We start from the raw sequence: 16,780 nt of genomic DNA on the forward strand, positions 1-16,780 counted from the left end.
AGTTCCCTTGAAGCACCCCACGATAGAACCATTGGAAAGCGGTCGATTTTTGCACTGTCTCTATGGCTGCTGTCCAATGGTCGGATACTGGGAACGAAGGTACACTGCAGAACCCACTGTTGCGGTAGAAGATCCATGTTAGCTCAAGTCATTTCCAAGGCCCAAGACCGGGAACTGGAAGAAGTGGACGAAGGAAGGTGTTCATACCCGAAGAGGTTCCTCTGGCACGCCTGCAGGCTGATATACACGAACAGTTGTGTCGGTGCATGTGGCAATCCGGCCCGAGGTTTCGTCAAAGGCCACGGCTTCGAGGGGGGTGACATCATCGTCGTAAATAGTCTGCTGTAGGATGTTATGGTCGCTAAGAATTGCCACTGCGTTTCCTGTGATATATACCTAGCCACGCGTGAGTTAAACCGAGAGGCTCTTGAATATGACAGGAAGTAATCCCTCTGGACCGGAAGGGGCTGTTGGAAAACTAACTATGACCCGCTGGGAACTCCATAAGCCGCTTGCGAGAGCTTGGAGTCGGGGCTCTGGCTTACCCGGAAGAACAGCCTTCATTGTTCCCGGGAAAAGTGCAGTACGGGCATTCTGTCGGAGGGTAGATGGCGCAAAGCGTTCGAACCCTTGCGAGAGGAGACCTCTGGAAGATCGGAAGAGGTTGGTAACAGTTGAAGCTTCCAGACGGCACACAGCACGGTGCTGGTTTTCAATAGAGGTTGGATGTTGTAAGGAAGCTAGACGACAGCTATCGATCAATCGCCGGAGTGTTGGGTGGTAGAGTGGCAGATACGGTCGGTTTGGTAGGTTGGAAGTCGACGGAGCTGGAGGCAGGTAATCGTGGCACGAGGGAATAATGCCGAAATATTACTACAAAATACGCAGCTCGACACGAGGGCGGAAAACCCAACGCTCTAAAAGCATGTCATTGGTGGACAGTGTTCATATGAGGCAGTGTGGGGCACCCCGACGTTCATATTCAGTCTGTAATTACGGCATCGAATACCCTAATTTATAAGGAGACTTTTTTAACGTATTTCCAGTTCTGGTATGTCACCAGCCCGTCGAAATATGAACCACGACACACAGCGTATGGGGTTACACAACGTACGGAGAAATTGGAGTGGAGAGTAACCAGCTGATTAGCGACTTGCCTGAACCGCGATAAGCCGCGCGCCGCTTGCCTGGCAAAACATGTACGACAAATGGAGCGGCATAGTACCATAGGATAATAGAGCACTGGACAGAGCACTGGACAAAGCGAGTTGCTTCGCATTGCGGTACAGAAAATTGTGTTTTCACTCGACATGGTGAGACTAAACAAATCTTACATAGTGCAGCGACTCTTGCCGGCCGATGGGAAACAAATAGGCCGCAATGTCAAGCCTCCTTCTGAGTAATGCCGGTGGCCGCCCCGTTGTCATCATACTTTGCTTCTGCAGAGAGTCAGCTCACTGCGTCTCGGGAAGGGTGCCGCAGTGCGAATCGACATTCCGGGGTCATATGCGACAGTAGGAACTCACTAAAAAATGTGTACGATAGCGTTACCGTTTCTATGCCCTTCATGTTCAGGTCGTTTAGCATGTCAGGGTCTAGATAGAAAAACACGGGCATATCCACCGTCTCGCCGGCGCTTAAACGCTGTTCTTCGAAACAAAAGCATTGTATCTTGCTAAAGTACGGTGCCACCTGGGCTGGTGTGACGCTGTATGTAGCAACACCAATGATGTCTTTGTCACTTTTGTTGGTTGCCGTGTAGAACGCCAGAGCCGTCTCACCCGGCAGCACGCGTACTTCGCGCTGCTGTGGGACGAATTTCCAAGGAAGGATGTCTGAGACGGAGGCATTGAATGTCACCCGCATGCGCTTGGCATTTGTAACCGGTTGGAGACGGTTTGCAAGATCACCACTTCCATCACCTCCGATAGCCCCGTGTCCCGGTGCACGAACTGGCTGACCGCCCCAGCCCGTGGTTTGGCATATCTTTCGAAGCAAGAGTGTTAGCAAGTGAGACGCACGTGGTTGTTATGGGGGATAGATTCACCATCTTGTACATGGGTACAGAGCCGTATGACAATGCCACGGTTCCAAGAATAACGCTCACGGCGTAGTACCTAGATATGTCGGCCGTCAGAACGCTTGTTGACACGCAATTTGCACCGGGGGCCCGGACGGTAGAAGGCCTTGACGGCCGTAGGAGGAGTGCTCGGGATATCCTACATGGTCGTCCTGTTCCGTATCTTGTAGACCGCCCGCACGCGGTCCATGTTCGGGGCGGCACTATTGCTTCTGGGAGTTTGGCGCTGGGCATGACCTTGAATGGTTGAGGTGGCGAACGGTTGACGGTTGGATGGAAAAAAACAACTGTATCCCCAGCACCGTAAGCAATGCTCGGGTGCCGTCCACCGCGATGGCCGCACGGCTCGAAATACAATCTCCATTGTGTTTTGTGCGGATGAGCAAAGTCTTGCAGCTCCAGTTGTCCTTGCTACGAGTGGTGTCAGGTGGGGATTGCGCTTTGGTGCGTGCGTTCGGAGCAATACAGCGTAAAAATTTAGGCACATCGTGCGATATTTCCATTTTGTAACAATAGTCCCGACTACTGGGCAGTACGGGGTTTTCGAACAGCTGCAGCCAACGGAGTATTACTCCGGATTAGTTGCCTTGGCGGATTTGTGGCAGGTATGCTGTAATTAGTGGTTTGGAATGAGTGCAGGCTTTAAAAGGCTTCTAAGGCTGAGTTAGCGGGGCCTTGTCGTGCTCCACAGACCTGTCTTGTAAATTACTTCATAGCTCTTTCGGGCCCAAAGACTCTGCAAATTTCAAATTAGTTGTGTAATTACCGGTAATCCATAAATGGCCAGTAACAGAGTCAACTTGGACTATGCGGATACCATGGTAGCCAGCTTTCTGGGCCTTTTTTTGGATAATAATAATAAATAAATAAATAAATAAATAAATAAATTGTACTATATATAATCCTACTTATTCCTACATACTTTCTTCGAATTTGTCAAGGGTAAAGACGATAGGCACTACCCATTCTGTCACGTTTCCAATTGTCTTGACCTTCACTTCAAACATGGATGTATTGATGAACGGGCACGGCGACGGCAGCAGAATGCAGCACAAAATATAACCATCAAATGAGTTAATCGGAGTTGAACTGAGGGCTGTAATTTTAGCTGGCTGTTGGGGTGCAACTCAACGCTAGCCTATCGTTCTGAACATCCCTCCCATCGCATACCTCACGCAAACTTCTTGGCTCTCGCATTACGTGCAATGCTGCGATCCCCCTGGTCGGGTTTGTATTTGTTTTGGTATGCCCGCGAGACGCCAAACAGCCTTTCGAACGTTACGACCAAACACATCTGCACAGTCCACAGCACGATGCGCAGTAACCTGTCAACAAGCCCTGGTGCTGGACTGCGCCCACGGCTGTATGTAGAGTCAACAAAGTCAAAAGGAACCGTCGCCCCCAAATGCTGAGCTGCTACAGCCAAACCACTACTGAAACCATCTTCGTGAAAGCCGTACTTGGTCCATGCTCCAGCGTAGCTGATGCCGCGCGTGTTTTGAATACGTGGCAGAAGCTGCTGGGCGCGCACGGCTGCCACTGTGAATAGTGGGTGCTTGTATCTGTAACGACCCTGTACGGTGCTGGTGTCTGGCTCCGATAGCGGATTGAGCGTCACAAGGACATGGCCAAAAATTTCTCTTGGGATGTGTTGTAAGACATTCATATTGTATGTTAAGGACACGCGGTCAACGACAGTGTTTTCCTGCCCTGTCGGTGAGGAGTGGGAAAGATAGTTCCAACTTGCCCAGGCTTTACGGGACACCGGGAGCAGGGATGTGTCCGAGTGCAACACAACGTTGTTTTGGGAGGTGTGAAAACAAGACATGATGTCTTTCTCTTCGTCGGTGGCCGAACCTTTGATAATAGCGAAAGCCTCGTCTCCGTGCGTGGCCAAAATGACGTGGTCATAGACCTCAGACTGTCCGTTACTTAGACGCATGCGGACACGGCCATCTGGCTCATTTTCAACAGACCGCACAGGTGTGTTGAGGAAGAGATGGCTTGTAGGGAAGTCTTTCAAGACAGCATCGATATACGCCTTGGAGCCAATGCCGATCGTGAGCCAATCAGGGCGGCGGGCCACGGTCGACAGAAGATGGTGATTCCACCTGTGCAGACTAAATTAATTCCTGATGCTTACATGACCAAAGCAAAGGGTCAAATCGGCGTTGGGGCTAGCGCCAAGTACGTACAAGAAACGAGCCAGAGTCGTGGCTGGAAACTCAAGTGAACACTTATCTGGGCTGGTGCTCCACACAGCGGCGGTCATGGGAATGAGGTAGTCATCTCGGAAGGCTTCTGAGTAGCCCTCGCGTATAAGATACTCTCCAATGGATTCGTCGGATGCGCCCTCATGTGGCGAGTCGTAGTCGTCTCTGATGAGATCCAGTGCGAACTGGTTGAAACGGAAGACATCAAATACGAGACGCCACATACGTGGAGAGAATAGATTGCGGCGCTGGCAGAAGAGCGCATCCAAGTTGCTACCAGACCACTCAAAAGACCCCCGATCGCGGCAGACGCTGAAAGTCATCTGCGTAGGTACAGTGGCCACACCAATGTCACCGAGAAAGTTCAGAAAGTTGGCTGGTAAGGGAATAGAGCTATGTCAGCGTTGAGTTTAGCATAGCAGCAGGCGTGTACACCCACGAGCCTTATTCGAGGGCATGCTGGGGAGGCGGGGTTGTGTCTCACGATATGTTGCGGTATTCATGACAATAAAACCAGTGTCAACCTTGGTAGTATATTTACCACGTCGCCAGTCCACTGTGTTGGTGTGTCCTCCGAAACGGTCGGCGGCTTCGTAGAGGTATACATCGTGAGCTGTTGACTTCAGGGCCCACAGTGCAGCAATGCCTGAGCAGCCAGAACCGACGATGGCCACCCGTTTCCTGGACATGGGGTTAGTTGGCGTGGCTAAGAGACGACAGTATCAACGTATTAGAAAGGTAGTGCATGTCTGCCTAGTATCGTAGACTGAGTTTTGTCTGCAAATAAAGAGGCAATGCGATCAATATGATGACCAGAGTAACATCCTTGGCCAAGGGATTGTATAAAACCAAAGGGCTCTGTATGGCCGTATTCGTCCCGTAATTGGATTGGGTGTACATTTGCAATACCGAGTACGTCCTTTGGTACTGGATGACCTGCCGGGCCCTTGGCTGGCGAAGGGCTATGAAATTTTTTAATGATGACTAGTAGGCCACGGCCAGCAGAAAGCAAGCGGGTGGTCGTCACCTGGTCCGTTCAATGACAATAAAACTGTCCTGGCCGAGAATGAAGAATGTGGCATGTGCGACGACTCCGACTTACGGTGTTTGGTTTGCCATGGCAGCTTGTCCAGGTCGAACGATTCAAGGCAAACGATATGGAGACTCAACTTGGAAAATGGTGGGAGGATAGTAGGTCGATGCAATTAACGATTGGCAGTAAGAGAGATGTAGCGAACGGTGGAACAGGTGACAACCTCGCCCCGTACTTATGTTAGCAACTGGATTCCGACGCATACGCGGCAAGTTGCGCTCGGAGACCCAATCTTGAAACGTCTTGGGGGGTGCTTTCGTCGGCACGGACTAGCCTGCACTCACCCAAAAGGTAGGTCACGGGATGACGGGTTACTAGATGGCTTCAAAACATCGAAAACCAGAGAGGCCGGTAGGAAAATAGAACAGTCATTTGTTCAGTGCACAGAGCACCAAGCCGTGTATTAGCTGCCATGTCGAGGTTTATTTATGCTACATTATTGGCACGGCCATCAACGCGAGCCAAAGACATCAAAATGAGGCCAAAGCCATCAACAAACTGAACACTGTATTCGCGGTCGCATTGCATTTAGTATGAATTGCCATTAGGCTGTCGAAGCTCAACGGGACTGGATAGGCACCGATGTGAAAGCGAAATGGCTCTCAATTGCCATATCCAATTCTTTAAAAGCACCGCCACAAAAAATTCATTTCGTAGATCAATCTCCCCTTGTCATACAACTCGCTGTGCTTGCAAAACGTCAGAAGAAGTCATAGGTGCGCAGCGAGCCTGTTATCTGCATTTCAGGGTGTATCAACTTTGAGGGGAAAAAGGAGAAAGAAACAAAAAAGAAAAGGTCGGTTCCAGAGAGAAAAACAAGATACTAGAGCCACTTTAGGCCCCCATAGGTGCACAAATGTGTGCAAATAAGAAAAAGCTTATATAATATAAAATACGTCTTCTGATTGGTCCACGCACATGTGTTCAAATAAAACGTCCGACAAAAAATCAAAAGAGCCGTATTTAACACAAATGGCATGGCAGGAGCAGGAGTAGGCGGATGAGGAAGAGAGGGCGGCTTGGGTGGAGGCGGAGAGTGGTGCAGCACGGTGCCGGCGGCGTACACGGACCTCCCATACACAGACGGCCCGTACACGGAGGCTCCGTACCAGGCAAGGGCGAGCCGCGGGGGCCATCGTAGTTGAAGCTCGCGTAGAATAGCAGGCGGTAACGGCACACATACAGCGTGTAGAGGCAAGGCTACAGAGTATGCAGGAGAGGTGGCAGCCGTTGCAGTAAGATATTACGTGGGCACACAATTTATACATGAAGGTATCGGAGTACATCAACCAGTTCGCTATCATCACGTGACTCACGTGACTCATGTGCCACATGATCCTCCAAACGTCGCATGAATGTCGTCAGCAGGAGGGTGTGGCGCTTGGTTCTCTCCCCATAGACGCCTCCGAAACTCAACCTCCTTCCCACCAGATGAGCCTCGCGCCGTTCTTTTTGAAGGGCATTTTCGAAGTGACATACAAGTTTCATAACTTCAACTAATTTCGCGTTAACCTTGAACTTGCAACTAACAACCGTCCATCCGTTATCTATCACTCCCTATCCCCGATTCTCTATCCTCTGTCTAACCTTCGCAAATATACTCGACGTCCAAAATGGCCAGCCCGCTCGACACTGATGCTGGAACCGAGCTCTTCAGCAGCTACGAGGCCGAATTCCGACTTGTGCAGGCGGATATTTTGCAGAAGCTCGACCAGATACCCGACCTGTCCGGCGAACCTAGGAAGGCAGCCATTGCGCAGGCTGAGCGTGCCGTGGAAGAAGCCGATGAGCTGGTAATGGCTTGCGCACTTGTTTTTGATGCCGGGTTCTGGCGTCTTAATGCCTGATGGTGCAGTCCGTTAAAGAAAGACGGCCACTAACATTTGCGTTTTCTTAGATCGGCCAAATGAAGCTCGAAAAGCAGAACATTCCGTCGTCCAGCCGCACCCGCATTAACCAACGTTTCCGCAACTACGAATCAGATGTGGACGGATACAAACGCAAGCTGCGTGGGCTAGCCGACGACCGTGCTGCCCTCTTTGGCAGCCGTTACTCCGACAATCCGAGCGGCTCGGATATGCAGCTGGAGCAACGCCAGCAACTTTTGTCTGGTACCGACCGTCTAGACCGAAGCACACAACGCCTTAAGAACAGCCAAGCCCTTGCCAACGATACAGAGGCGATTGGCGCGAGCACTCTCGCCGATTTAGAACGCCAGCGCAACGTTATCCAACACACAACGGACATGCTGCTTGAGAGCGAAGGATACGTTGACCGGAGTGTCAAGACGCTCCGTGGCATGGCGCGTAGGTACTGTGACCCTGACCTTCCCAGCCTTATGGGCAATCTGGCCCTATACGACATTATATCTAATACATATGTCTGTGCTATTTTAGGATGGCTACGAATCGGGTGATTACCATCTCCATAATCACGGTTCTTGTTCTTCTCATTCTCGCGGTCGTCGTTAGCAAGTTCAGATGATTGTCGGTTTGTACCATTAATTCAACGAGTAGCATAGCCAGTACGTGAGCTGCATGGAGTGCATGAGTTTAGTACTGTTCGTATCGTTTAGTTGTCATTCTGTACCCTTTTCTGGCTGTCATTTCCGACGTCTTTTCTCATTTTGTAGCCCCATTCCCTTACTTCTTAGTGATAGACAATTTATTTAGTTCTGGTTTTGCAATCAGCTGTCCCAGTTTACCTTGTAGGCACTTTGTATATTTGGCTACAGCGAACAACAGGAGACTATTTACTTGTACAAGTCACATGTTTGAGATCTTCCTTCAACGAGTACCTGTGATCAGTCTAGCAATTTACCGCAATATGCTAGACTAGAATGGACTAAAACTATGGTATCGGGTTGCACATTTTTATCGCTTCTGTGGCCATGATTTCGCTACTCGTCCACCTCCCGACGATCCACCCATTCGCTTATCTTCGCCAAGCCCCCTCCTTCCAAACATAACACGACCGCTACCGGAACGACTGTGGCCGCGTCCATTATTTCCACCACGGCTACCTCTTCCATTGCGACCGCTACCACGAGGAGAAATGCGGCCGCCACTTGGACCCTTGTCAAGCTTTGCTTTGATGGCTGCGGCCTCATCCTCATCCATCATATCGTCATCATCACCGCCATGGCCTCTTTTGTTGGTCCACTTGAGTTTGCCGCGATAGCCTCTCTTGGCGACATCTTTTCCCGAAACGGCGGACAGGTAAGCATTGACGCCACTCTCCGCTCCGCCATCTTCCTGGTCAATATCCATGTCGAAATCCCCGTTGCCATTCCCAGAGGCATTTTCACCCAAAACAAGCTTCCCATCCGCGTTGAATTTTGCCTTGCCGAGCCCTGGCTTCCGCATCTTCATTGGCCGCGTAGATGAGATGCTGGCAATTGCCTTACGATCAAGTAGATCCAAGGGTTCGCCCTCTTCCTCTAAGATGAACGCCTGCCCGCCATTATTTCCACGCTTCTTTCTCTCTTTAGCCGGGTGTTCCGCACTGGCGTCACCGCCCTCGTCGCCTGAATTGTCAGAGTCGCTGCTATAGAGTGCCGCATCGAACCCACTGTCAAAACGGTTGCCTCGAGTCTTTCTCTCACCCCCATCGTCCCCCTCTTCATCCTCACTCTCATCACCTGCCTTATCTGCGACCCGGTTCTTCCTCTTGTTGCGCTCTTTTGTCTTTCGGATGTTGCTGATCAGCTTACGATCTTCCTCAGGGCAGTATTTGTTGACAATATCGAATCCGAAACGTCGGACCATGCGGTCGAGAATGTGCTTCACCTTCGCACGAAAGTGTCCTTTGTGTTCATGGCTCCAGCGCATGAGGTTGGGAATAAGGGTCGGAAGCCGAACGCCGACCATCTCGACTGGGAGGCTGATGGTGCACACCTTCGCAAATCCGAGGACACTACTAACAATTTCTCGGTTGTTCGATGTCAAAAACAGGTCGACGGTTTGAACCAGATCGCCAAGCGCCTGTTTGTCGAGCAAGCTGTGAAATTCGTACAAAATGCGAGTGATTGCCGTGATAGATGCTGAAATCATGTGTGGTGTCGAACCAGCAAGACCAGCGCTCACCATGGTGAAAAATTCTTCAATGCTAGCAACGACTGATGGTGCATCGTTGGCCATGCTTGGTATTTTGCTGTTGTCAATCAATACTCCGCTTGCCGCCTTCATTTTCTCTCCCATAATAACAAGTAGATCGAACGCTGCAGTTCTAGCGCGCTCATTATGTTCCTTGCAACTGATAACAACTTCAGAGAGTGTAGAAGGGATAAAGTGTAGGGTATCGTTGGGGCTGAGAGAGAGAAGAGCGGCAAGTGCAGCGAGGCGCTCCCGTCGAGCAGGGGCAGACACATTCTCAGCGCTGGCCAGCATTAAATTCTGAAGCTCCTCGTGGCGTTCTGCAAGGGCTACTCTGCCAAACTCAGATTCGGCGAGTCGTGGAATGAGCTTGTAGGCTTTCTTCTGGAGTTGCGGATCGTCTTCCTTGACAATGGCCAGCGCGGCAATTTCGAATAACGTTGAATAGCTTTCTCTTGGAAGATGTAAAGCCATTGTTATCACGAGGTCAATCAAGGTGTGGCTTGTAGATGGGACCTGTGCTGTTGCATTTTGGGCATCCGCATTCACCGGTGTAGAAAGCATACCGTCAGCCTTCCGAAGTGTCGAGGCAAGGAGTTTGCAAACCTCATCAAAAGATTTGACCAAGTCTTCCCTGGGAGTGATACTGAGGAATGCGTTGATTGTTTGCAAAATCGGACCACGGGACTGTGCAAGGGTTTGTCCGTAGACATTGAAAAGAACAGCGAGGTATTGGCTGGCAAATGAGCCCAAGTAGTCGAGGTTAGCGACTGCCTCTGCTTTGGTAACTCTGCACTGAGCAAATAGGTCTTCTTCGTCTTCGATGGACGCAATAGCCTGATTGGATTCAATCAGCAGTTTCAGAGCCCGGCAGATGTCAAATCGTAGTCCAACTTGTTGATACAGAATATTCGCCAGAAGCTCGCCAAAACTGCCATCAAAAGAAGCCACTAAATCCAGAGGCAGGTCACAAAAGCCGGGAAATATGGACCAAATTTGCTGAACAATCGTTTCGAAAATTTTTATTTCTGTTGTTTTTTCGGCGTCGCCATTGTCAAGAACATGCTGGAACATGGCATTGCTGAGGGGAACAAATTCCGACTTGAAGTCTGCCAAATTTGTGTTTGTCGTATATTCTCTAAAAAGAGGGAGAAGCCATGCGCGGCCAGGTTGTCGTGCTGAGGGCTGAAGGAGGTTGTGCGGTAGGATCTTGAGGACAGAGGCTGGACCCATGGCTCGGATGGCATGCCCGATTATCTTATCGACCTCCTTTTTTGCCGTAAATGACTCTCTTCCTCTTATATCACCAAGAATTTTGGTCATATCTGAAAGAAACGGATCTGCCTGCCACCGGAAGGCATCAAACATGGCCGAAAGGACATTATAGACCTCTTGCGTTGCCAGTTGATATTGGACACCGAGAAATTCCTCTCCAATCTTGGCGAGCTTCGCCAAAACCTTTTCATCGTAGACCGACGGCTCTAAGATGACTTGTTTTGGTACGCAGTTGGCCAAAAAAGAGATTAAACACTCAGAGGCTGAGATGCGAATGTTGCTGGACGGGGATTCGAGATAAGGGGCGACCAAATCGAACAGCTCTGGGAGTTTATAAAATGTATCCTCAGGTTCTACTTGAGCCGACACATCATACCCGCGGGAAACAATGGCTATCCACGGGGGAAGCAGCCGTGTATCGTTGGGAGCTGGGCGGAGTTCTGAAATGATCTCCAGGAGACGGCCAAGCTTTGATTTAGTAATTTCATTGCTCATGCCCTTGAAAATGATTTCGAAAACCTCGAGGACGGCAACAGACATGTGATCATTGCCATACCGGGCAATTCCGAGGAGAAGTTCGCAAAGGGTATCGATCTTCTTTCCGGGCCAACCAGAGCTCGACGAGGCAATCGTACGAACAAGTTGCAGAGAGTGAAACAAAATCGGGTTGTTGGTAGCTTGGCTATCGTCGTGTATGTCTTTCTTTTCCTGGCTGGTGTGTTGGTCAAGGTCTTTCAGGCCTGCCAATGCGGCTTCGGCGCACATGCCACTGGCTGGATGATCCAAAGTCGGACCGGGCGGAGGAGTATCCAAGACTTTGCGAAGAGCCTCTAGCGCCCTCTTCCTCACCTTCGGACGTTGATCGACAGACAGGATTAGGAGGCCGACCATAGCCCGACGAGGGCTAATCTCGGTGGCTGGAAGTTCCCAGGCAGTGGAGTTTTGTGCTAGCAAAATCGATTCTAAACATCCAATACACGGGCGAAGTAGCGGTGCGTCTGCACCTCGCTGTATAAGTATCGGGGCCAATGCCGAAAGAATTTGCGTGAACTTGGCTCGTAGAATACCATGCGGCGTGTATGGAGTCACTAGGTCAAGCAGGTAGATGATGGGAGTGTTGAGGCTCTTCGTGGATGCATCCTGGTCGATGGATTGGTTAAGAAGTCCGAGAAGGGCAGCGAAGTACGCTGTTGGTGTGGTCTCCTCATGTTGCTCTTTAAGAGTCGATTCGACAGCCTGAAGTATGATAGCGGTCTATGCGTATACATTAGTTACTTGCTGTGGCGGTCAGAGGGGCAACGAGGGAAGATAAATGTAAGGGCACCTGTTTTTGGCTTTCAAGATTTGGAGAGCGTATTTTGTTCAATCTCTCTTCTAATGTGATGTCTGCCATGTTGTAAAATCGTGATGGTCAAGGTATTGTGGTTGAGACAAAAAAAGAGAAAAAAAAAACGACGTTGGCCGCCGGCGTTAAATGCAAACGAACTTTTTTTCTGGCTCTTATCTTATCTACAATTAGCAAATTAGTAAAATTTATACAAATGACTAATCATAACTACCCCGCTAATTCAATACAGACCATTTGGCCAAGATTCGAGAGCCTAACCTGGCCAAACAATGTTCTGAACTGATCAGCCATGAGCCCCTGCACATTACCTCTCGTTAGCACAAGTTGCCTCCGAAATACTGTTTTCAGTTTTCAAGTCCCAGGACGACCACCAGAATCAACACCTGAACGGAAGGACAATATCATAGGATTCAATGATTGCTAATTTCACACATAAATTATGGTCAGGAAGATACAGAAAGAAATTACCTGGTACAATTTTGACTTGAATGTTGCTCACCTATGCAAGATAAGGAAAACCGGGACACTGTGGTGGTTCGAAAGTCTCCAGATATTGAGGTATGAGATGGTTGTTTGCAATGGTAATACTAAGAAGCATCGGATACGTGTAAAATTGCGAATGACTTCCTATGCAATGAGACATTCCACCTTTTCACATCAGTCAATTTAAGACGGACAACACACACATAGCAATAGTACAAGAATAAGGGAAGCAAACAGTAAGTTGTACAAAATCCCTATATCAATATAAAAGTCTTGCAGTGCTTTGCCTATAGCAACCTATGAAAACTCGTTATCCGCCTCCTCAATCTTCGATTTTATCTGCAAAAGTACTGCTGTTTTCCATTTATCCAATTTGCTCATCTGATCGTATTGAAACAGTTTCTCGGAGAACCTGTCCGCATCGCCGCCTTCGACAGCCTCTGATAAATCGACAAGAAGTTGGTGTTCCCGGGTCGTAGCGAAGCTCGGGTCAATATCACGGTACTTTTCGAGCCCACGTTGGGTAGCGATGATGTCGCCAGTGGCTAGGTGGCAGAGGCCGGCCTTCAGAAAATACTCCTTCACGGAGTAGCGCATGAGGTTGCTTGAAATGGATTTTTGGGCAACCCGTTCAAAGATCTCGATGGATTTGTAGTAGTCGTGCTTCTCTGTGACAGCGGAGAGTTCAGCCACCTTGAGCCAGTTTTTGTTTGCCAGCCTATCAGTTCCGTAAGGGTTAGCATGTAAGTCATCCGTGAGCCAAATACGATAAAAACTTACGCTTGAGCGCCATCAGTTTCGTACCAAGCAGCTGCCTTTTCGTAGCTGTGAAGTGCGCGTTCTGACATCTGGAGTTCCTCGTAGAGTTCACCTAGATCTTCTTTCTGCTTTGCGGCCCGCCGGAAATTGCCATGGGAGGTGTAGTATTGGATGGCGTCTTCAAGGCATCTGGCAGCATCCTCCGGATTCTTCTCCCGATACACCTTGAAAGCACTGAGCAACGAGTTTGCCGCTTCATCCGGCTCGTCTAACTTTTGTCTTTGGATGGGAACGGCAGCCTCAAAAGCTTTCCCAGCTTCGCGATCTAGCACAACCGCTCAGTTAGTAGGGCACGATGTTGATTGGCAGAGTTGACCATCCTGTTGCAGTTTATCAATGATTTCGGAATGCAGTGAGCGGCAAAAGTACGTACTCAAATTTTGCATGCGAAAGGCGTTGGCGGCTTGGACATACAGGTCTGCGGCGTCCCTGTATTTCTGTTCGCGACCGCCGAAGAACCCGAATCCGGTACCTGCGCTGGCCAACATCTTGTCGGCCTACCGTATTACACATTTCTGTTAGGTCACTTTTTCTCATTTCGAAACGACAATGCTGCTGCTGGCTGTCAAGGTGTCGAATGACTTGTCAGTGGTGTATACGGACCTTTTGTAGAATGGCATTGGGATCTTGTGACATGGTGATGGTTGAGTTACTACTATGTTGAAGGATCCGATTGCGGTGAGTCGTTATGAAAAGGAAGCTTCGCGTCGATGCAACATTTTATGTTGTGAAGGAAGAGTCGAATGTTGGCCCCTAAAATATGACGAGTAACACCAGCAGCCATGGAACCCTCAATGAGGCGGGGCTCTTCGTTTAGAGGGGAGACAGTGCAAGTACAGTGCGTTGCATCGGATTATATAATAAGTCCTTAGTGCGCCAAACATGACATTGTGCACATTGAAAGTAATTATGATTCGACGACGTTTGGCACGCGTTCAGATTATGTCGTGCAGACCATGAATCTTGTATTCAAATTTGAACTCGATTGGACTGCGATATTTTCTATTCCTTTCTACACGCCGCCCACCAACAATGTTTTCCATTCACACAATATCGACGCCAATCACTTCGAAAATGCGAAGTAAGACACGAGAAACTTGCGACTTTTTGTCCGTTTCGATGCGAGCCGTGTCAAGTGAATCCAGCAATGACAGAACGTCCGCGAACAACAACGTGAACGTGACAAGACTCTTGCAACTGCCGACTTGGTCTCTCTTCGATTTTTCAGCTGAGGGTAAAGGTGTGCCAGACGGGCTAGTTTCTGAAGTCACTCTCTCAAATCTTCGCCGTCTCCTCCGGCTCTCCGCTCTTCCAGTTACTTCTTCCCCCCAAGAGCAAGCAGCCAAGCTGAAAGCACTGCGAACACAATTAAATTTTGTACACGACATTCAAAATTTCGATGCGACCGGAAGCCTTCCATTGCAAGCTATTTGTGACGAGACACAATGTTCTTTGAAGGAGCGGACAATAGGCGTGAAGGGGGTTGCGAAATTTTTGGTGCGGGAGGAATACTTTGGCCGCCATAGACGCCCTCGGAGGCGTAGGGATATTGCAGATGCGATGAAGTCCGGAGCCTGGACCATTTCGGAAACGGCATCCCGGAAGGTGGGGAAGTATATCGTTGTCGGTAACACGTAACAATAATCTAACATCATGAAAGCTATCAATTATGGCTAAGTTAGCCGACCGAGGGATATAATCTGGCCTCCTCGTGCCAACAGTGATAGGTACGTTATTTGACAAAGCGTGTAACGATGCTAACTAACGAGTAGTACCTAGCTTCCTGTTCTCAACGAGATGCAAGTGGCTGCAACAGGTTCGGTCGTTTTTTTCACATTTTACTCAACGAACATTGCTCATGGCGTGAAGCGGAGCGTCCGTTTTTCTCCTACCTGCCCTTTTCTTTCCTTCTTTTGCCACCAGGTGCTGCGTTGATGCTCCTGTTGGTTGGGGTGTTTTAGTCTCCATGTAAGACTCTGGCTCGCAGCTGCTATGGTTTAGGCTCTCCATTGTCCTGTCATCGTTCGCGTTCAAATCCTCCCAGCCGACGTCTTTGAGTATCCTCCCAACTAGGCTGGGGTATCTGAGGTGGTTCGTGATTGGTTTCGATGCATCGACATTCTCGATACCGTATACGCCCTGGATACGTTGCAGACCTGCGACACCAAATTGAATGCAGCCGGTGCGATGCAGGAATCCGAGAATGAAGTCGTTTTCCGAAAAAACGTTGACGAGTCGGCCAGAGACAACACTTCGAAGAGCCGTCCAAACACAACCGGAAGAAGGCGCCGGCGTACCCATAACTAGCACGTTCTCAACCTGGCCAAAAATACGCCGCTCAGATAGGCTCATCAGACATGTATAGATGACCCGCGCGCCAAGGCCATACCCGATCAAAGACACGCCCCGCTCTCCATGAACTTTGTTAGTGATGGCGTCGGCGAGGGCGATTCCGACCTTATCTGCGCGCACCATTCCCACGCTCCAAGGATTGTCGACAATCTTGCTGATCTTCAAAAGACTGCTGGGCCATCTTAATGTTTCCAGGCTGGCGAGGACTGCTCACAGTGTCTGGTTAGCTTCGTGATTTGTTCTGAGGAGGCGATTCAAAAGAAGTCGCAGCTAGCAGGGCAACGCACAATTTCGGGTTTCAAGGTTTCTTTTGGCGTTTTGCCATGCCACACTGCTAGCGACTGAGTTTATCGAAGCACCGATTTTGAAGAGGGTTTCTTGCTCCCACTTGAGAGTGTAGGCCTCACTCTTATTGCCCAACGTGCTCCACGGACCACTGGCGTCTTCCCTACTGGATAGCCACCCGTTGATACCAATCGTAAGACGGAGGCGCCTTTCGGTAGGCATGACCATAATGCTCTCGCGAATCTGCAATTTTTGCGCACCATAGAGTGGCAGCAAAGCCACATCTTGCACATCTTTCGTGAATGCATCCAGTGTTTTTGCAGAAGAACCACGCGGTCCACACATTCCGAAGAACACGCAGACTGCAAGTCCGCCATCCAATAGAGTTCCCATGGTTCCAAGCACTGATGCCGTGGCAGTAGATCCGAGCCCATAACCTCTTGCAAGTGATCCAACTTTAGCGTCATCGAGGGAATGTGCCAGCTTCAATATTGTGGATGATCTGTTTGGGCCGGCAGTCCGTCCTTTCCTCTCTCTCCGCCCCTCGTCACTTTTCTTGAAAACAGCTTCTTCGTTGAAAGCATTGCTTGCAGCATGCGAAAGACCCAGGGCGATGCGGTATTCCTCCTCTGCCATAACGTCTTGTGGAATTCGGAGATGAGCGGCAATGCGGGACATAAAAGTACGCGAGTAAGCTTGGTATGTTTCCAAAGACACAATCAGCAGAATAAGAACGTG

At 49.6% G+C, this 16,780-nt stretch overlaps 5 protein-coding genes across 5 annotated transcripts; 1 reads left to right on the top strand and 4 right to left on the bottom strand.

The window, feature by feature from the left end:
- Positions 1-1,383: 1,383 nt before the first annotated feature.
- On the bottom strand, positions 1,384-1,866 carry SPBR_04494 (cytochrome c oxidase assembly protein subunit 11; the record flags this gene model as incomplete). Its single annotated transcript, XM_040762777.1, has 2 exons — positions 1,384-1,439; positions 1,527-1,866. The coding sequence occupies 2 exons, from the start codon at positions 1,864-1,866 to the stop codon at positions 1,384-1,386; spliced, it is 396 nt and encodes a 131-aa protein (XP_040621480.1).
- A 2,283-nt stretch (positions 1,867-4,149) lies between these two features.
- On the bottom strand, positions 4,150-4,982 carry SPBR_04405 (uncharacterized protein; the record flags this gene model as incomplete). The annotated part of the gene is made up of 3 exons (XM_040762688.1): positions 4,150-4,191; positions 4,341-4,669; positions 4,733-4,982. The coding sequence occupies 3 exons, from the start codon at positions 4,980-4,982 to the stop codon at positions 4,150-4,152; spliced, it is 621 nt and encodes a 206-aa protein (XP_040621481.1).
- A 2,017-nt stretch (positions 4,983-6,999) lies between these two features.
- On the top strand, positions 7,000-7,802 carry SPBR_04413 (vesicle transport through interaction with t-SNARE 1; the record flags this gene model as incomplete). Its single annotated transcript, XM_040762696.1, has 2 exons — positions 7,000-7,179; positions 7,284-7,802. The coding sequence occupies 2 exons, from the start codon at positions 7,000-7,002 to the stop codon at positions 7,800-7,802; spliced, it is 699 nt and encodes a 232-aa protein (XP_040621482.1).
- Positions 7,803-8,259: 457 nt separating this feature from the next.
- On the bottom strand, positions 8,260-9,525 carry SPBR_04281 (uncharacterized protein; the record flags this gene model as incomplete). The annotated part of the gene is made up of 1 exon (XM_040762564.1): positions 8,260-9,525. One exon carries the CDS (start codon positions 9,523-9,525, stop codon positions 8,260-8,262), a length of 1,266 nt encoding a protein of 421 aa, XP_040621483.1.
- Positions 9,526-12,883: 3,358 nt separating this feature from the next.
- SPBR_04345 (alpha-soluble NSF attachment protein) lies at positions 12,884-13,893 on the bottom strand (the record flags this gene model as incomplete). Its single annotated transcript, XM_040762628.1, has 3 exons — positions 12,884-13,304; positions 13,367-13,670; positions 13,779-13,893. 3 exons carry the CDS (start codon positions 13,891-13,893, stop codon positions 12,884-12,886), a joined length of 840 nt encoding a protein of 279 aa, XP_040621484.1.
- Positions 13,894-16,780: the final 2,887 nt, after the last annotated feature.

The sequence above is a fragment of the Sporothrix brasiliensis genome (assembly GCF_000820605.1).
Source record: "Sporothrix brasiliensis 5110 chromosome Unknown Cont16, whole genome shotgun sequence".
NCBI classification, from domain to species: Eukaryota; Fungi; Ascomycota; class Sordariomycetes; order Ophiostomatales; family Ophiostomataceae; genus Sporothrix; species Sporothrix brasiliensis.